General features: G+C 43.5%; 1 protein-coding gene across 1 annotated transcript in view; it reads right to left on the bottom strand.

Moving 5' to 3' along the window:
• The window catches only part of NOX5 (NADPH oxidase 5), a 40,688-nt gene continuing 21,503 nt past the window's right edge, over positions 1 to 19,185 (bottom strand). Inside the window, exons 10-16 of the mRNA XM_018567401.1 lie at positions 18,032 to 18,088; positions 13,709 to 13,740; positions 12,052 to 12,176; positions 8,735 to 8,819; positions 6,705 to 6,804; positions 210 to 376; positions 1 to 132 (exon numbers count right to left, since the gene is read on the bottom strand). Coding sequence (XP_018422903.1) covers positions 1 to 132; positions 210 to 376; positions 6,705 to 6,804; positions 8,735 to 8,819; positions 12,052 to 12,176; positions 13,709 to 13,740; positions 18,032 to 18,088 — 698 coding nt within the window. The remainder of the gene's footprint in view (positions 133 to 209; positions 377 to 6,704; positions 6,805 to 8,734; positions 8,820 to 12,051; positions 12,177 to 13,708; positions 13,741 to 18,031; positions 18,089 to 19,185) is intronic.

Below are 19,185 nucleotides of genomic sequence, written 5' to 3'. Positions count from 1 at the left end.
TTAGAAATTTTCCTTGAAAAATTTGAAGTTGAACTGTTCACATTGAGCCTTGATGACTTTAGCTAGTGCTGGAGAGCCGCAGAAGAACACTTGCACCTTTCCTTTCTTCTCCTGCGCAATTTTCTGGAACACCTAAAACCAAGAATACAAATTGTTAGTTATTTGTAGAGAAGGTGAACATAGAAATATTCAGCTGTAATCAATTATGCCTTGTTCCAGTCTGGACGTCCTGGCTGTGTCCGGGTCTTCAGTCCTGTAATAGAGTCTTTTTGTTCCTTTTTGGCCAGAAGGTCCAGAGCCATCTGTAGTCCAATGGCCTTCATGTCATTCTTGCCGAGAGCGGAGGTCATGTACATGTGCATTTCTAGAAACCGACCTGTGATACAGAATGTTATTTTTATTTTCTGGGCAGATTCAGAACAATTGTACTATGAACATACAGTATATAACTGGTTCCCTAGTGACAGATTACAATTATTTGGTGATAACTGTTAGGTTGGCATCTTCCTAGCTGGGAAAAACTTTCACCATGTTCCATATGATCAGCCTATCAATATGAAACTCTGTTTATTTACCTGTGTTTTCTTTCTGTTTTAGGCCAGGTTCACACTTTCAAGTTCGGTGACCGTGCGGCAATCGTGCACTGAACCGCGCAGATTGCTGTCTGGTCACGGAGTCGCACACCACCGGTGATCGCACTGGTGGTGCCATTCTTTTCGAATGGCACCCCGTCGCGCCGGACGGATCACGTTGGTTTCCCTCTGCAATTCCGCCTGTGCAACTGAACATGTTCGCAGCTAAAAAAGCGGTGCGTCGCCTGTCGCAAAAAAAAGGTACATGTACCTTTTTCAGTGATAACCGCGCAAATGTAACCCCATCCCGAGACGTGCATCCCAGGATCGCGCAGTTCTCTACCAGCCCTTAGATCTGCTGTTTAGAAAAAATAAAATCATATTCCATAAGGCTTTTGGCATTTATTAGACAATAATGTCTCTTTACATTTATCACATATATTTCTGAGGCTCCCAATCAGAATCAGACAGACCCAGTGCATACAGCCTGCTATTACGTACATTTACTGGTGATTTTGTAATCTAACTGACTTCCTCACATTTAAGGTAATTATTTTTGCAATCTTGTGCAGCTAAATTTTTGAACCAGACAGTACAGCTAGAGATTATCTCCACTACAACAGCAACGCATAAAACAGAGGGAATCCCTACGGGGAGCGGTGACTGACCGTCATCATTCTGCAAGGAGAACATCGTGAGCTGAGCAATCAGCAGTTCATGAACGCTCCGCTCTCCATCTATAGAGTGTGACAATGCAGTGTCACACGCTGGCTCTAAGTATTGGGAAGAGTAGCCCAGTACCTTTTTTCTACCCCAGTCCCCCCCGCACTTATCTGTCAGCTGCGCTCGTCCCTGCCGTCAGTCCTGAAGCGATCCTTCGTTCCCCGAACTTCCGGGTTGCGGGGGGAGGATACTGATGGCAGAGGAGCCATAGGGTCCAGCAATCAAAGAGGGAAGGGGCGTGGCCTGCCACAGGGGTGTGTGTGTCTATGGACGCACACAGCCACTGTGGAAACGAGTGGGCACAAGCGCGCATGGGTGCCTCCATTAGAACGTGGTGGCACCCGTGCGGGGGCAGGGGGTAAGATCACTGCGGGGACCCACTAGAAAACAAGCAATGAAAAAGTTTTAAAAAATAAACAACAGCCTCCAGCAAAGGAGGGTCTCCCTAAAGGAGAATTGTAAAAAAAAAATAGGCTTTAATATCACTTTAACGGTGTCTTAGTATTACCTATCTGTCTGCATTCTTCCACTTGCCCTGGAACTCTTTCTTCACACTTTTGTAATGAGGTTATGTAACAATCACAGTTTATTGCGTCTGTGAAGGTTCCCATTTATCCCGGTCATGGTAAAGCTGGTAGTGGTTAGTCACATCCAACTGGACTTTGTTCTGCAATGTTGAAGACGTTTCACATCATTGCTTCTTCGGTTCTAATGAGTGTCAGGAACATACCCCAGTATTTATATCCACACAGGTAGCACAGACACCTTCATCCAGTCACCACGGAATGGGGGAAGATCTGCCTTTATTCCACGATGTTTAGAGTACCCAGTTACCCGCCTCAGAGTAGAGTTACGTCTGTGGATATCATACTGGGGTATGTTCCTGACACTTATTAGAACTGAAGAAGCAACTTAGTTGAGATGTGAAATGTCCAGTTGGATGAGACGACTTCTACAAGTTGCACTTTTATGTGCTTTCATTGGATGTTTTTTTTGTGATAATGAATCATTAATATATATTTTAGTTAAGCCCAAACCATCCAAAATGTTGTATTCTTGTTTTAAATAAAGCAGTGAAGGTTTAGAGCCTCTACTGCAGGGGGAGACAAACTTTGTCCCTCCAGCTGTGGTGGAACCACATATCCCATCATTCATCTGCCTCTGGGAGTCATGCCTGTGCCTGTCAGAGTCTTGGGATTTGTAGTTAAACCACAGCTGGGGTCCCCAAATTGGCTACCCCTGTTCTATTTGGGTTTTTTCTTTAGTTTGCCGTCTATGTTTCTGTTGAAGAGATTTCCTCAACTTCCTCCCAGGACAGGTAGTGATCTCTCCAACAGGAGCTCAGAGAAAACACATTTTAGGTAAAGTGGAGAAATCTTAGAACTTCAGAGAATGTTCTTATTGTCGTATGTGCCTTCCTGTTACAGTAAAAACTGCTCCCCCCATTTCGTGTCCTGGTGTCACAGGGACAGGAAGTGAGAGAAAATCTCCCAGTGGGTTCACAGACAGCAATTACAAACCTAGCAGAATATTTTAACTTTTCCCCACTTTCTACTTTTTTTTTTCCAAAAAACAAAAAATACATTGTCTGGAGTTTGGCTTTAAAGCTGAGATAAGCAAATACTGTCTAAATACAAGAGGCCTGTGTATTATTCCTTAAATCTTGATGAGCTTTGTGTATTTCTTCCAGATCTATGATCTGTAGTTATCCAGTGTGAAACTTGGAGCTTCCTGTAATAAAGACCGGTCACTGCTGCTCTCTCTCTCCTTGCACAGGGTGACTGGTCTTGTCTCTGCCCCCTCTTGTAGTTTTCTGCAGGCAGTCTGTAGTGGGTGGAGCCTGCTGGGTCCCTCCCACAGCTCTGTTCTCTGGACAGGCTATGTGCAGCACAGTGATGATGTCACATTGTATATTTACAAAACAATATCCGGGTTTACATAGGCATTTGGTGCACACAAAGTGGATTTATATTTTCTGTATCTGTTGAGGAATATATGTAAATGAAAGGTTTTGTGTCTGGAATTCAGCTTGTGATATTACAGTCAAAAGAGTTTTAAGCTATTTCAAATGCTGATTAGATCACTTACAATGAATGCTGCTTCTTGATATTGAAATGTTTTAATTTCCTGCAGAAATCAGCTGGTCCCCTGAGCACTGGTCCTAATATCCTGTTTTAGGGTGGCTCCTTTCCCTTGCAGGGTACTATAGAGCCACCCTTATGTGTGCTAGTAAGTGGTGTGTGTCTCCACAAACACACAAAAGAATATGGACACCGGCACTTCAAAAGCAGATAGAATACGTCTATTTATTTGACGTACATAGAAACAGGTAGCATAGCACACTTAGTGTGACGTTTCGTGGTCACACAGGATCTCCTTCATCAGGCATAATCCACAAACACACAGACACATCAAGACAATCCGTTCCCCTGCTCCCTCCTCCTCCCCCCTCCCCACTTCAAGCTAATCTAGTAGATGGACGCTGCTGAAGACTGTTCTCTCCCTTGCAATCTTGTAGTGGACCGGAAGTTCGGGGAAGCTGACCTGAGAGAGTTGGGGCTTTTCAGAAACATGATAACTGTAAATGCTTGGGCAAAAATGTAAAGAAATCCGTTGCTGGGCCATGTATTATTTGATCTGGATTAATTATTTACCAAAAGATTGAGAGTTGAATACTACTCTAAGCATAGATCATTTTGACAGGTGGTATTTTTGTGGTATTTGGCATGAGAAGAGGTGATAGGAGACCAGTTTTGATTTTGTTCGCTTAAACGCGTGTTTTCATGACCTTTAAATAAACACTGAAGTAAGTTTCCTGTGTAATTTAACGCACAAGCCAGATTTGAATTTTAAGGAAAGGGAAACTGTCATGTTTTTCTTCCAAAAAGTTTTCTATAGAGCCCCTTTCCCCTTCTCGGCAACCAGGGAAATTTAAAGTTCTTTTGACAGCGCAAATGTATTTCACGGCCTGGTCTCCTGAGCACGCCATATGAACGTTCAGCTTCTGACAGCACCATTGAAATACATGACTATGATATCCTGGGAGTGAGGCAAGTCGTTAATCACGGACAGGTTAACGGAAACCCACCTCTTACTATGTACTTTACATTCGGGGGAAGCAATAAACAGAAAAGTAATAAGAATAAGTGTAATTCTGCAATCATCCGGGAATTAATTACAGGAAAAGGAAGTGTCAAGGTTCCTGTAGTGAGTAGAAGAGTTCTGCCAAATTGGCATATCTATAGCCACCCTAAAAAATGTAAGGTGCCTATAGCCACGTCTATTTTGCAACTTAAGAGGACCTGCCTGTAAGCGACATACACATAAAGTACATGCTTATGAAATATAAGTGTGTTAGTCAACAGAATTATAGAACTAACCAGGCATATGATACCAACATCTAACTTCCTTAGCAAAGTTGAAATAAAAAGCTGTTCAGCCAACAGGCTGAATGATAGACAAACGCTTAATTCCTTCATTCCCCCCTACCATGTAGATAGCAGAATGCGCCTTCCTCACCAATGAAACCTCGAAATTACTCATCCACTCACTTGTTGTTATCTCTCGTCTTGACTATTGCAACTCCCTCCTTATTGGCCGACCTCTACACAGGCTATCCCCCCTTCAGTCTATCATGAATGCAGCTGATAGACTCATTCACCTAACCAACCGCTCAGTGTCTGCAACCCCCCTCTGCCGATCCCTCCACTGGCTTCCAAAAGCCCAAAGGATAAAATTCAAAATATTAACAACCACTTATAAAGCCATCCACAATTCTGCCCCCTGACTACATCTCAAACCTGGTCTCAAAGTATCACCCTAACCGTTCCCTCTGCTCTTCAATAGACCTTCTGCTTTCCAGCTCCCTCGTCAACTCCTCCCATGCTCGCCTCCAGGACTTCACTAGAGTGTCTCCCATCCTATGGAACTCTTTACCCTAACCTGTCCGTCTATCTCCCGCTCTGACTGCCTTTAGGCGATCCCTTAAGACTCATCTCTTCAGGGAAGCCTATTCCACCTCAACCTAACCACTGAACTATCACTTCCTCAAACAATTTATCCCCACACAGCTACTTCCTCATGTATCACTTGCCCCTCCCTTTTAGATTGTAAGCCCTGAGGGGCAGGGCCCTCCTTACCATCTTGTCTTGAATTGTATTGTGATTGTAATGTCTTCCTTATATTGTAAAGCGCTGCACAAACTGTTGGCGCTATATAAATCCTGTATAGTAATAATCTGATGGTTGCAGTCCCCGTTCATCTGAGAATTTTGATGGCTCCTTAATCACTTTGTTGAGCCAGATGGGGCTGAATGGGTCATCCACGGCTTAAATTCCAGCAAATTTGCCAAAATTCAAGCCGTGTATGGCCCCCTTCAGCCTGCGTTTACACCTTTGAGAATTTTTGCATTGTGTCTAAAATAATCTAGTGTGCTGCATCTTTGGTGCATCCACTTTGGTGGATGTATGGTAACACATGTAAAAGTTAGGTACAGTAAATGCATTAAAAATGCCCCACACTGGAACTGCATCAAATGAAAAATGCAGAGAGATAAATGCAGCTTCAATGAGTCCTACTGCACATGCATGTCACACTGCCCAAGGCATCTCTGCCAGCCACCACACCGCTAAACCCGACCACTGGTTTTAAAGCAGTAGAGTAAAGGAGGCATGCTACAAATTCCTCCAGCACAAGCTTATCAGGGTGAGAACAATAGGACAAGGTTTTCTAACCTTTCCATTTTGGTATTTCCCCAATATGCCTTGACTGGCAATGTCTGCAGGTGCCCCATTGACACTGGACATTGCCCTCATTCAGGTGACTTTGAGGTCTATAAAATATTTGCAGGGCCCTTCACCCTGCGATCTCTGTGAATGTTTGTTTTGGGTGAATAATGCCAAAAATGAATGTTCTTAATTATTTTTTTCCCAGTTACAATGTAGTGTAGTAATAATACACAATGACCACTACATGGAGGTTCCCAGTTTGAATGTAGTTTGTTGTTGTAATAATACATTATGGCCACTAGATGGAGCTGAGGACCATAGTTAATAATAATAATAATAATTATTATTATTATATGATTTATGTAGTGCCAACAGTTTGCCCAGCACTTTACAAATTATGGGGAGACAGTACAGTTACAATACAATTCCATCAAGAGGATTATAAGTATTTTTTCTTATGCTCATCAGCTCCATCTAGTGGCCATAAGATGGCCAGACAACAACACACTCCATTCGAACTGGGAAACTTCATCTAGTGGTCATATTGGATTATTGCAATACTACATTCGAACTGGAGAAAATATATTAAGAACATTCGTTGGCATTATTCACCCAGGGTGAAGGGCCCTGTGAATGTTTATAAATAGATCTTTTTGTGTACTGTCTATAAACAATCTCTTACCTTCTGGCTCCTCATCAGCTTGGTCCATCTCAAGCTTAGTTAATAAACTGACAAACCACTCAAAAAACTTCTGGTCTCGGTTTATCCAGATAAAGTCCACCTGGAATGGAATAAAATGAAGGGAAATTCAGTTATGTTTTTATCTTTTTGCAAACTGCAATAGTCAAGACGAGAGATAACAACTAGTGAGTGGATGAGTAATTTTGCGGTTTCATTGGTGAGGAAGGGGCATATTGCAGTGACCGTTCAGGTACTCAATCGGCCACCCCAAACGCTGCTGCTTGAGTACAATAGCCGTCGACAGGAGATTCTGCTTTGTTTGTCTATCATTCAGCCTGTTGGCTGAACAGCTTTTTATTTCAATATTTATAATAATAATATTATAAGTTGAAATAAGGTCCATTGACTTGCATTAGACGTGAAGACACCAAGGGACATTCCATAGACAGAATAGAGAAGGAGAGAGGTGAGTGCTAACCGCCGTGGGACAAAGAATCAGGAATATTTGCTTTATTTTACCCCTCTAGACAAAACAAGCACTTAAAGGAGAACTATGGAGTCAGTGTTTTTCCCCATAGTTCTCCTTAGGTAACGGGAGGACACAAACTAGCATCCTCCCGTTACCCTAAGGAGAACTATGGGGAAAAACACTGACTCCATAGTTCTCCTTTAACCCTTGCAGTGGGGCTGGTAGCCCCACTGCAAGGGTTAAAGGAGAACTATGAGGTGAGTGAAAAACACTCACCTCATAGTTCTCCTTTAACCCTTGCAGTGGGGCTGGTAGCCCCACTGCAAGGGTTAAAGGAGAACTATGAGGTGAGTGAAAAACACTCACCTCATAGTTCTCCTTTAACCCTTGCAGTGGGGCTGGTAGCCCCACTGCAAGGGTTAAAGGAGAACTATGAGGTGAGTGAAAAACACTCACCTCATAGTTCTCCTTTAACCCTTGCAGTGGGGCTGGTAGCCCCACTGCAAGGGTACATTTTTTTAAATTCCTGGAGTTGTTCTTTAAGGAAGTTTTTAATGTCTGTTTTAAAGTTACACTAAACTTGGGAGTTACATCTTAAAAATACATTCAAAGTACCTTAACTTTTAACAGAAATGTATCTTATTTGTGTATCACTCGGCTGTAGATCCTCAAATCATCTCTGAATTGGTGCCGACACTGTCCTTCCTTCTGGAGGGGGGCTACTTTTGTTCCCCATGGTCCCTGTGTGTGTTGTAATGTAGCCACCGCTCCAAGCTCACTCCTGTGATGGACTACAATCTCATGTTTGGTTTACTAATTTGTACCGAGATTGTAGTCCTTCACAGCACCAATTCAGAGATGATTTGAGGATCTACAGCCGAGTGATACACAAATAAGATACAATTTTTTGTTAATAGTTAATGAGTCATTAAACCTCCTAGCAAGCAGTAGATATATGCAAAAACTTTTTAAAAATACGCTTTAAAAGAGGTTAAAACTTACCTGTGTCCTCGCCGCACGCTCCCGTCCGAAAATCTGAAAAATCTCAAGCATCTTGGGGCGGGCGCATGCGCAGTTCAGATTTTCGGCCGGGAGACGAGGAGAGACACAAGGTACGTCTATGGACAGCGTGCACCCACATGCAGACACTGTGGGATGAGAAGTGCAAGCAAGCTAAATTTTGGGGTTTAATAAGGAGTTGCGCTAATATTGCGCAACATAAAAATTTTCAACTACCACCATTTTATTCTATAGGGTCTTGGCATTCAGAAAATATATAATGTTGGGGGGTTTTACGTCATTTTCAGGCCTAAAATGTGGAATATAACATGGGTGCAAAAATTGAAAAAAGGGCCTCAGTCATGAAGGGGTTAAGGTAAGTCCTTACACTAACATTGGGGGGAGGGGAAAAAAATTATACTATAATGTCACTGTACTTGAATGCATTTCTAAGATTTAACTCCTGAGTTTTGTGTCACTTTAAATTTGCTTTTACATGTTGTATGCAGCATTTTGATTTTGTATATGTAGCCTGTGCAATTGTATGTAGCCCAATCCTCACCTTTCTGAGCCTCATCTCACTGTGTTTTAGAGTCTCACACCAGGAGTAGCTGCAGTTGGGGCAATTCTGTTTTCGCATACGATACCTAATAAACATACAATAAAATTAGGATACCCAGATAGAGACAGATCTTTCCTGCATTGGATGTTCATTTGTCCAAATTATGTTTCCTGCAGCAAATACCTCTACAAACATACCAATTGCTCTTCACATTGTACTATGCATCTACATACATACTGTATGATCTTTACACACGTGTACCATACAAAAATTTTTTTACCAGTTTTTAAAATCTACTTCCTGAAAAGTTTTGGCGTGGGCAGCTTGTTCAGAAGATATTTTTTTTAACTTTTGGGCAGATAGTGACCGGCTCTCGGAGTCTGAAATAATAATTCCCTTTTTCAGGAACTTTACAAAATGTGTCAGGATTCTCAGATTGTATCTTTAGGTACTGTCACATCAAGGCTGGACAAATCCCAGGAGCCTTGTAGTCAGTGTTAAAATACAAGGGTATCTCTAACTGTTTGATTTCTAACAGCTTTCCCTATCCACAAAAACAGTATGGATAGGGAACCCCTCCACCCCCTGATGACGGGCTATTGTATTCTGACAGCGGCGGGTGTCCCATTGTCAGAATACCCAAACAGTGACTTCAGCTAATTTGCTGCAATCACTGTTAAATGTTACTTTTTCAAACTGGCTCCTTTGACAAAAGCTGATTGAAAAATCAACTTTTGTGGAACGGAGGGGGTGGGGGGTCAGAGGGGGCCACACACTTGTCGAATTCTGGCCCAGACAGCAAGACTCAGCTGGAATCCGAGCAGTGTATTGCCTGCTTTATGCCTTCCTATTACATTTACTAGAAGCAGTTCTCAGTTCCCTAAAGCAATCCTGTCAGCAGCTAGAAAAAAAAGAAAGATCACTTATACAGAAGGTGTCCCGTCATCTAAACAGAATGACAGGATGACATTTAGTTTGACAACGTACTGTGTATTATCATAAATAGCCATATTTGTTCACTGAAAGTGACACTAAACTCAGCCGTTAAATCTTTAAAATGCATTCAAGTACCTCAATTATTAACAAAACTGTATCTTATTGGTGTATCACTCGGATGTAGAGCCTCAAATCATCTCTGAATTGGTGCTGACATTGTCCTTCCTTCTGGAGGGTGGCTACGTTTCTTCCCCATGGTCTAATGTAAAGTAGTCACCACTCCAAGCTCACTCCCATGATGGACTACAATCTCAATACAAATTAGTAAACTAAACATGAGATTTTTGTAGTCCATCAAAGGGACCATGGGGAACAAAAGTAGGCACCCTCCGGAAGGAAGGACAGTGTCAGCACCAATTCAGAGATGATTGGAGGATCTACAGCCGAGTGATACACAAATAAGATAAATTTTTGTTAATAGTTAGGGTACTTAAATAAATGTTTAGGATTTAACTCCTGAGTTCAGTGTCACTTTAATATTGTTTTCACCTATTCTTGCATCTCAGTGCTGCTGCTTCTACCAGCCACTCTCTGCCTACAGCGTTGGCTGCACATTATTGCTCTGGGTCGGTTTCCTGATAACAGTGGATCATGTCTGTGCAAAGTGTGTTCGTACAGACACTTATAGTCTCCACCAGGGGTTTGTGTGATAGGGTGAAGATGCAAGGGCACAACCGGAAGATAGTTGTCGCCCCATTACAGCAAGTGATTCAGCAATTGCTAGATCACCAGGTATTATTTTAATGCAGATTCCAAAAGGTTGAAAATAAAGGTTAAACTCCAGGGAAGTGAATCTCATAGTGGGTATCACTGAGGCTGAGACTGGAAGATGGGGAGGCGCCTCTTGCGGTTCGCGTCCTGCGACCCCTGGAGTTTGGAACAGAAGGGCGCAGGGCAACGAGGAGCACGAGTGCCGAAGACTGGAAACGAACACTGCGTGGGAGCAGCTGAGAAGAGAGGTCAGGAAGCCAAGGTCAAATCCGGTCGGGCAGTATGATCATGACACATCTGAAGCACTTTGAGACGAACTTCGGGAGGTACAAATACCAAGCCATCCCGAAAAAATAACCCCTCCTTTTCCCGGAGTTTCAGATTGGCGGGCACTGCCGTACTGGAAGATGCCCGTCTCAACTGGGATTTCAAGTCTTCTTGTAAAAGGAGAAAGCTGTGGGCATCCAATTCTGCGACCCCTGGAGTTTGGAACAGAAGGGCGCAGGGCAACGAGGAGCACGAGTGCCGAAGACTGGAAACGAACACTGCGTGGGAGCAGCTGAGAAGAGAGGTCAGGAAGCCAAGGTCAAATCCGGTCGGGCAGGCAAGGTACAAAAACGTAAGGCAATCTCAAGGTCCAGGAAACAGGCCGGGCTCAAGGGCTGGCAGCAAGCAAGAGAGTAGTCCAGGGCAATCCGAGTCAGAGGCAGGCTTTAAACAATACAGGAACACAGGATACAACACAGCAAGCTGACAAGACCATCAGCAATGAAAGAGTCCCAGGATACTGACAGCTACCTCACTTCCTGTGTGGTTTCCCGCACATTTTGCCGCCATTCCCGCGCATGCGCAGTTTGCCGCGATTTCTCGCGCATGCACCGTTTGCCGCGATTTCTCGCGCATGCGCAGTTTGCCGCGATTCATGCGGTTAACAACCGTGCCTTTACAGTGGGACTCCCCCTGAACTGCAAGGGTAAAATCCTAATTTTTGCCTAGGAGACCAGAAATAAGGACTTTCTACTTACCTTATCCCTCACTCCTCCAGGTTCCTCCTTCCATATGTGTCCCCGGAAGCCTCTTCTTTGTCTCCAGATGGTGATTGCAGCTCTGGCATCATCAACTACAATGCAGGACCAGTAATCTTATACTTTAAGGCTACATTCACATGGGGATATAATGTGTGGCTGGGGATTTCTGTGGCAAGAATCTATGGATTCATGTGGCAGGAATCCCAAATGTGTCCACACAGGTGCAGCTGCTGTGCCTGTTTAAGTTAATGACAGGGTGACAGCGGCCACATCTGTCAGCGGCTGTCCGCATGTAATTGTACATGGAATGATTACCTACAGTTTAGGATAGATGATTGTCCCTGGATGCAATCTGTCTGTGTCCAGGGATAATCATCTATCCCAAACCACAGGTCATCTAAAAGGTGGAATTTCCCTTTAAAATATAGTCCCATTCCAGTGCTGCTTATAGAGAGTTCCTGAGGGGATCAAAGGCTTTTCTTGTTTCTTGTTCTATTTACCTGCTGTGTATGCATTTTTCTCTGTATGAAAATTCTTATGCTTTGTACTTGCTCCAATATCTCTAAAGTGTTTCCAACAAACCTGTACATGATACTTTGTAGAATCGATGCGAATGGTGTGATGCCTATTCCGGCTCCAATTAGCACAGTGTGATCTGAGGTAAAGATGCGTCGACTGGGAGTTCCATATGGTCCATCAATATAACACTACAGCAAATGGTTATACAATATGTGATTGATACAAAGATACAATGGAACATTTACAGCTGTGAACATAATATAAGACTGGTTACCTAAAATCATCTGTGCAGAACATGTCCAGTGTTATACATTTAGCTCAGTGCTCTCTATAAGCTGTCTTATCCGAGGGGGGGGTGGGGGGGGGGATACATACACATGCATATACGTAAATTGATTTAAAAAATCTGATAGGGGGTAACTAATGAGAGGGCACTCTGATGGATGCAACTAATAATCAGTTGTCCCTATCAATGTGCCCTCTTACATTGGTTATTGCCATCAGCGTGCCCCCAACGCAATTAATGTAAGAGTGCACTCTGATGGGGGCAACTAATGTAATGGGGCACTCTGATAAGAACTAATTATTAGTTGTCCCCATTAGACTGCCCCCTTATATTGGTTGTCCCCTTTAGATTGCCCTCTAATATTATTGTGCCCACATAACTTATTTGACATAATAATTAGTTGTCCATATTAGAGTGCCCTGTTAAATTGATTGTGCCCATCAGAGTGCCCCCCTTTTTTTCATAGTTAATGTAAGGGAGCACGCTAGTGGGGAACACCAACAGAAAGGGGCAACCTGATGGGGACAGCTAATTATTAGTTGTCCCCATTATAGTGCCTCCTTACACTGGTTGTCCTCTTTAGTGTCCCTTTATATGTCCCCACATACCTTTTTTTCCTACCTTATCAGTAGGCCAGAGGCAGGAGCCAGACCATGGGCCGGACAGGGACAGACAAAGGGCCAGATGTGGCCCACGGGCCGTAAAATGCCCAGGTCTGGTCTAATCACTATATTCTCTTCCTCTTTATCCCCATAGGTTCCATGGAGCTTAAACAAAATTTAATGCATGATATTAGACCCCTAATATAACCTCTGCACTCTGTTGAAGCTATTCAAGCACAGACTGTGCTCGATCAGCTTCTTCTTCGGGCAGAGTGGCCAGGGCTTGACAGCACTGAACCCAGAAGTGCTCAAAGAAAAGCACTTCTGGGTCAATACTACCCAGGGGAGATCACTCCCTTCTGTGCCACCATGATGGTCCTGGGAGAGACAGGTAAGACCAGCACATATGGCATGGAGGGTCAGGTGGAGGAAGGGGAGGAGGGGCACATACCTGAGCAGCAGTTGGGAGAAAGAAATGTATATCACGTTTCATTCATTGCAATTGTCGTGTTTGGCAAGTGGCACCACCTGTCAAATGCGACATGCAGTTTAAACTTTGCCACAGCATGTACACAGAGCTGAGTGGCTGTGGTTTTACCTTTTTAGGTGGGTGGCTGGGGGGGTGGCAGAGAAAATGCGCGTTCTGTGCTGCCCGTCTGAACTCAGCCTAACAGAGAAATCCCTAACCTACAAATCTCAATATGTGGTCACTGACAATACTTTACATTTTCCCTATAAAACAGCTCCTTGCTTTAGTCACACATATCCTATAATGATTACATAATGATTACTGGAATGACATTTGTTTGGATTGTAATGTTAGGACACTCACCTTTATATTACACAACATGTGATTTTCATTAGCTTGAAAGGAAACCTGAAAAGACAGATTAAACAGTAAGATGTTTACAAGGAACTGATTCAGGTGGAACTATGCCTTTTAAATATTCATTTATTTCAAGATTATTATGTGTCAATGTGAGTGGCTATCTCTTCCACTGACAATAATCAGTCTAATAGATCATACCATATCCAGTGCATTCAGGGGCGGTTCGAGCCCGGAACGCACTGGATCGCATAGATCAAGCCGGGCAGCTCTCTGGGGCAAGAGAAGGCGTGTTGGTGCCATTCATGCCAATGGTTCCACAGACATGTCCTCCGCCCGCACTGCAATTGCCCGCACCGGAGCGCGAGGTACAGGAATGCACGTAGTGCCGCAAGCACTATTTTTTCAGACCGTACTGCACTGGATACATGCCTGTACCTCGCATTCCGGTGCAGGCGATCGCACTGCAGGAGGGGGGCATTGACATGAATGGCACAACACGTCCCCTCCTGCCCCAGAACGCTGCCCGGTTTGATCTATGCAATCCAGTGCGTTCCGGGCTCGAATCGCACCGGAACATACTGGATATGGTGTGACTGAATACAGAATAAAGTGAGATCTTCTTCAAGGCGGGAAAGCTATGATAAAAGTACGGTGTGAATGGACTTGGTTTCTGTCCTAGGCTGCTACCTCTGATCACAATAGACAAATCGCTCATCAGATGATTCAAATGATACTGAAGTCAAAGGTTTTAAGCTGCTATATGTACAGCATCAGGTGTGTGGTGCCTGACACAGTACCGATGCGCCGATCCCAGCACATTCCATTGTGGGGTTTGTTTTTTTTTCTTTTAGAACTTGATTGAAATGCCACATTATAAGTTACAATAAGTTACATTTTATTCAGTTCTACAAGCACTGTAGGGGTGCGAGGTGGTTGTTCCACATTGCATCCCGCTGTCCTGATAAAAGTCGAACATGCCATACTATTTTCAGCGCACACCACCACGTTCCCATCACAACATGGTGGAGTAAACCGATCCCATCCATGACAAGGCAAATTGCCTTGTCTTGCATTGGGAAGGTGTTGTTTCCAGCGCAGGCACATCGCAAGACAGGGCAATTGCAATTTGAATGCTGCTCCTTGATGTTTAAATGTTTTAGTTTCCTGCAGAATCAACTGGTCCCCTGAGCACTGGCCCTGATAGAGTGGTTTTAGGGTGGCTCCTTTCCCTTACAGGGTCCTATGGAGCCACCCTTGTATGTGTTAGTAAGCTGTGTGTGTCTCCACAAACACACAAGACACAGCAAGGCAAGCTGCTGTCTGCTCCTCCTCCTAGCTAGTAGGTGGACATCTGTTGGAGACTGCTTTGTCCCTTGTGATCTTGTACTGGAAAAGAAGTTCAGGAATGCTGAGCTGAGAGAGTTGGAGCCAGCTGTTTGGAAACAGGATGACTGAAAGTGTATGGGCAAAAAATAAAAATAAAATACTTTGCTTGGCAATATATATTTGTTTGATCCGGACTCATTATTGAAAAATAGTTTGGGAGTTTAAAGAAGAAATGTTATTAATCCTTGCCATGTGGCTACCCCCACACTGCTTGTTTGTGTCGAGGTGCTTCTCCATCCCTCCGGCGCCGCTCTGCAGCCCAGCAAGGGGCCGCCTAATTTGCATGATTAGAGACTGTAATCAGGCAAATTAGGCGGAGGCTCAATGGAGCATCACAGCTGTGCCACAGCTTCACAAGTTATACAACAAAGAAGGATGTCAGGGAAAATGGACCTTAGCAGTGTAAGGTTCTGTGAGTCATCACGTTCTATACAGTGTATAGGATGTATGGACACCAAGGGACATTCCATCGCTGTAGCATAGCTGTAAAGGAGCCAGCTGTGATCTTGGTTCAGGAGAGTATAACTGTGTTATTTTAGCTCCCTAGACAAAATAAGCACTTGACTCTTGTAGTGCGGGGGTAGCCCCATTGCAAGAGCTAACATTTGATTTGCCCGGAGTCCTGCTTTAATGCTTTAACTCAGACTTTCTAGCAAACTCTGTCCTGCTTCTATACAAACCATTGCTGAAGCCTTGAAGAGGAGGGAGGTCTTCCTCTGATACACGTTGGCTATATCTGATACTCTAAACCAATACATATTTTAAACATTTGTACTTAGTGCCTCTAACCACACATACAGTAACTGACCATAATTAGCATTATTTTAAGGGCAACTCTTGGCAACAAGTAAAAACAATCTATGAAATGCTGATGCTACCAAGGAAGGATTGCCACTATCACAAATTCAAATATTCACTTCTTTAATCTGACTTTTATAGACTACTTTGTGGGCAGATACAGCAACCTGTTCATACTGCTTCTAGGCAGAATTGTAGCCTTATGTCAAAATCTTCTTTGCTGTGCAACTTCCCACTCATGCACCAATGTGTGCCATTAAGGCTGCAGTGGGCATAGACAGAAGTGATAAAGTCTAGGAGCAAACTGGCCTTCAGTTTTCCTCACTAAATCCAAGAACAACAAAAAAAATCTGTATTTCTATACTGAAGTTCTAGCCCACTCCTAATAACCATGTCAATCTATCTAGTTTGTAAACATACTTATTAAAGCTGTGCATAGGATGTACTGCCTCAATGCACTGACACATTCTTACTCAATCCTGTAATATGCACTTTCTTCTGTCACTCTCACATAACCTGCCTTCTGAACTACAACTCAACGGCTGAACAATGTAGCATTTTAATTGCTTGCTAGAAGCAGTGCATAATGGGATATGTAGTCTTGAGAAATCGATATTGCATCACATCAAGCAGAAGGGAATGTAAGATATCCAGGTCTACTGCGCATGTGCGTGGTCCCGTTTTTCGCACCATAGGAAAATGGGCACTTGCGCGCGTATCGGGACGTACGCGCAAAGGAAGGATGCAGTACCTCTGAACTGATCTCCCTATTTAAAGCAAGCATAGCCTGGACATAATTGCTGGGTGGTCTTTCAGCTTGTCCCTGTGATCCTGTTTGCTCTGCCTGTTTACTGCTCCTGTATTTTGACCCGGATTAAACCTGACTGCTCCTGATTGCTGCCTGCCTTCTGACCTTGGAATTGTTACTGGACCTTTCCTCTGCCTCATCCCTTGTACTTCGCTGCCTGACTGGTGTTACCCCTGGCTTGTCTGACCTTGATTCTGCCTGCTGCTCTGCGCTGCTGTCTGCCCGGTGTGACATCGGCTCTGCTCTGCCCAATCCTGATTCTGGACTTCTGCCTGGCATGGTGTTGCCCAATCCACTGGCACCCATGCTACTTCCTGTTTCTCAGGCTCTGCTCCCATCCTCAGAGTTTGGGGAACACAAGGTGCAAGGGGAGCCGCCTCCTCCATCCAGTCTCCAGCCAGGTACGTGATAGGGAAAGAGATGCAAAACACACTGGGAATCCGGAAGTTGGTAAAAGTGATGGGCAGACGACAGGCAGCACTCACTACATAAATGGGATTTTTTCAAGTAAGCTTTGATTGCATTATCAAAAACAATTCTAGTATCTATTCCTATTACAATGCTGATGTTATAACAGGAGAGCATATGCTGGGACTTTACAACTCCTTTAAAAGATGGGCAAAACACCTGCTCTATGGATTTAAATATCTCAGCATCCAAAGAAAGATATAACTAATGGCTGAATAGTTAATGTTGCACAATGCTCTTCCCTTATCATACATGGTTGAGTATGTCATTGGCTAATAAGGATTGCATGACGTTATGGACATGATTAAGGCTTTGTAGCAATATGCCTGAAAACCGTGCATGGCAGATGTCTAGTTTTTCTTATTTTCTCACTTGCTGTCACTCATCTAGAATTGAACAATGGTTCATGAACTGTTATCTTACATCTCGGCTCTGTGTACTTCTTTCTCCATCCAAGCCGACATGAACTTCTTCATCAAGCTGGTTCTTACGTGGTCGGTATGACGTTAGTTCAATCTGTGCATCCGTACTGCTGCCAATAACACCAGCAGAGCTGAAAAGATGCTCCTGCAACGATATAATGGAAATGTAATTTCAAAACATCTTGATACAAAAATCACATTCATCTTGATTTATTTAAAAGAGAACTATGTGGTAAGTGTTTTTCCCCCATAGTTTTCCCCCATAGTTCTCCTAGCTGTACCCGCATAGTTCTCCCAGCTGTACCCGCCCCCTCCCCTGTCCGTTCCACCTGTCATCGCTGGAGGATCGGAGAGGGGGGAAATCCCTGCAGGGAGCTGTGAGTGACATCACGGCTCTCTGCAGGGACATGATCGAGAATTGAGCGAGCGACGGTATGTGTTCGCTCACTTCCCGATCTATTGAGTCGACCTGTGACAGTTTCATTGTCACACTTCGGCTCGAACTATGAGGATGAGTAAAAATCACTCACCTCATAGTTCTCCTTTAATGTAAACCTATAACAATAGAAAAAAAGGAAACCTTACCTACAATCTCTGCTTTCTGGTTGTAGAAAATAGAACCTCCCCGGACCCCTATTGTCTCGTATCCAACTCACAATGCAAAATCTGGTGTCTCAGCAACTTATCATCATGCCCGGGTATTGACACATGCATGGCAGGGGGTAATCTTATGGCTATGCAAACAATAACTCTCAGCAAATTGCTATTTACATAGCTGCTGTGGGAGGACTCCAGGGAGTGCTGATCTTTGTGAACATCCAATTATTTGTATATGTTGTCAGCTTTGTGATCCATGTTTGTTCATAACATTTTCCATCTACTAACTTGCAAGGAATCATCATCTAAAAATCAGAAAGTCCACTTATGTTACTATGCGTGTTCTGGACCTTCCTGTCATGCTGTAGTTTGAGTAAGTGGGGTCACAATGACCCTAGAAAAATATTAATCTTAACATGTATTTCCACTTTTCCAGCCAAATTGGGATACCACCTATTTTATATTTGTTACATGTTCCCATTCACATATCATAACTTGTTGCTTACATTTTTAAGTGCTTTTTTTCTCAAAGATCCTACCTAGCTTCCCCCCTATGTGATGTTAAGGAGGGGGCTATGGGAAGTCACGTTAACTCTAATTATTCCGGTCTGTACTGTGCTGGCAGATTTTTATTATCAGTTGTAAACTACAGTAGATTTGAACACAAAGGGTTATAGACTTAGGATCATTGTACGTAAATGAGAGGAAGCTCAGTCTCTCCCTTAGGTTGCCCCTCTACTTCCAAACTGCTCAGAGTAGCCTGGAATCTGCACAGAGGCCTTCACCAAAGAAACATCCAAAAGGTAAGAAATTTTTTTTTACATTATTTTTATATACGCTGTGTGAACAGAAACACGTAACAAACATATAGTCGGGTTTACTCAAATCTGACTGCAAAAGCGGAACTACACTTTAAGCTAGTAATGCATGTCTTGTGATGGAGGAATCAGTGGTCGACCTAATAACCAAAGGGCCCTGGTGCAAGATTTTATCTTGCACCA

The sequence above is a fragment of the Nanorana parkeri genome, unplaced genomic scaffold, assembly GCF_000935625.1.
Source record: "Nanorana parkeri isolate BGI_ZX_2015 unplaced genomic scaffold, ASM93562v1 scaffold1043, whole genome shotgun sequence".
NCBI lineage: Eukaryota > Metazoa > Chordata > Amphibia > Anura > Dicroglossidae > Nanorana > Nanorana parkeri.
The sequence above is the reverse complement of the archived record's forward strand: the minus strand, read 5'-3'. Positions and strand labels throughout refer to the sequence as shown.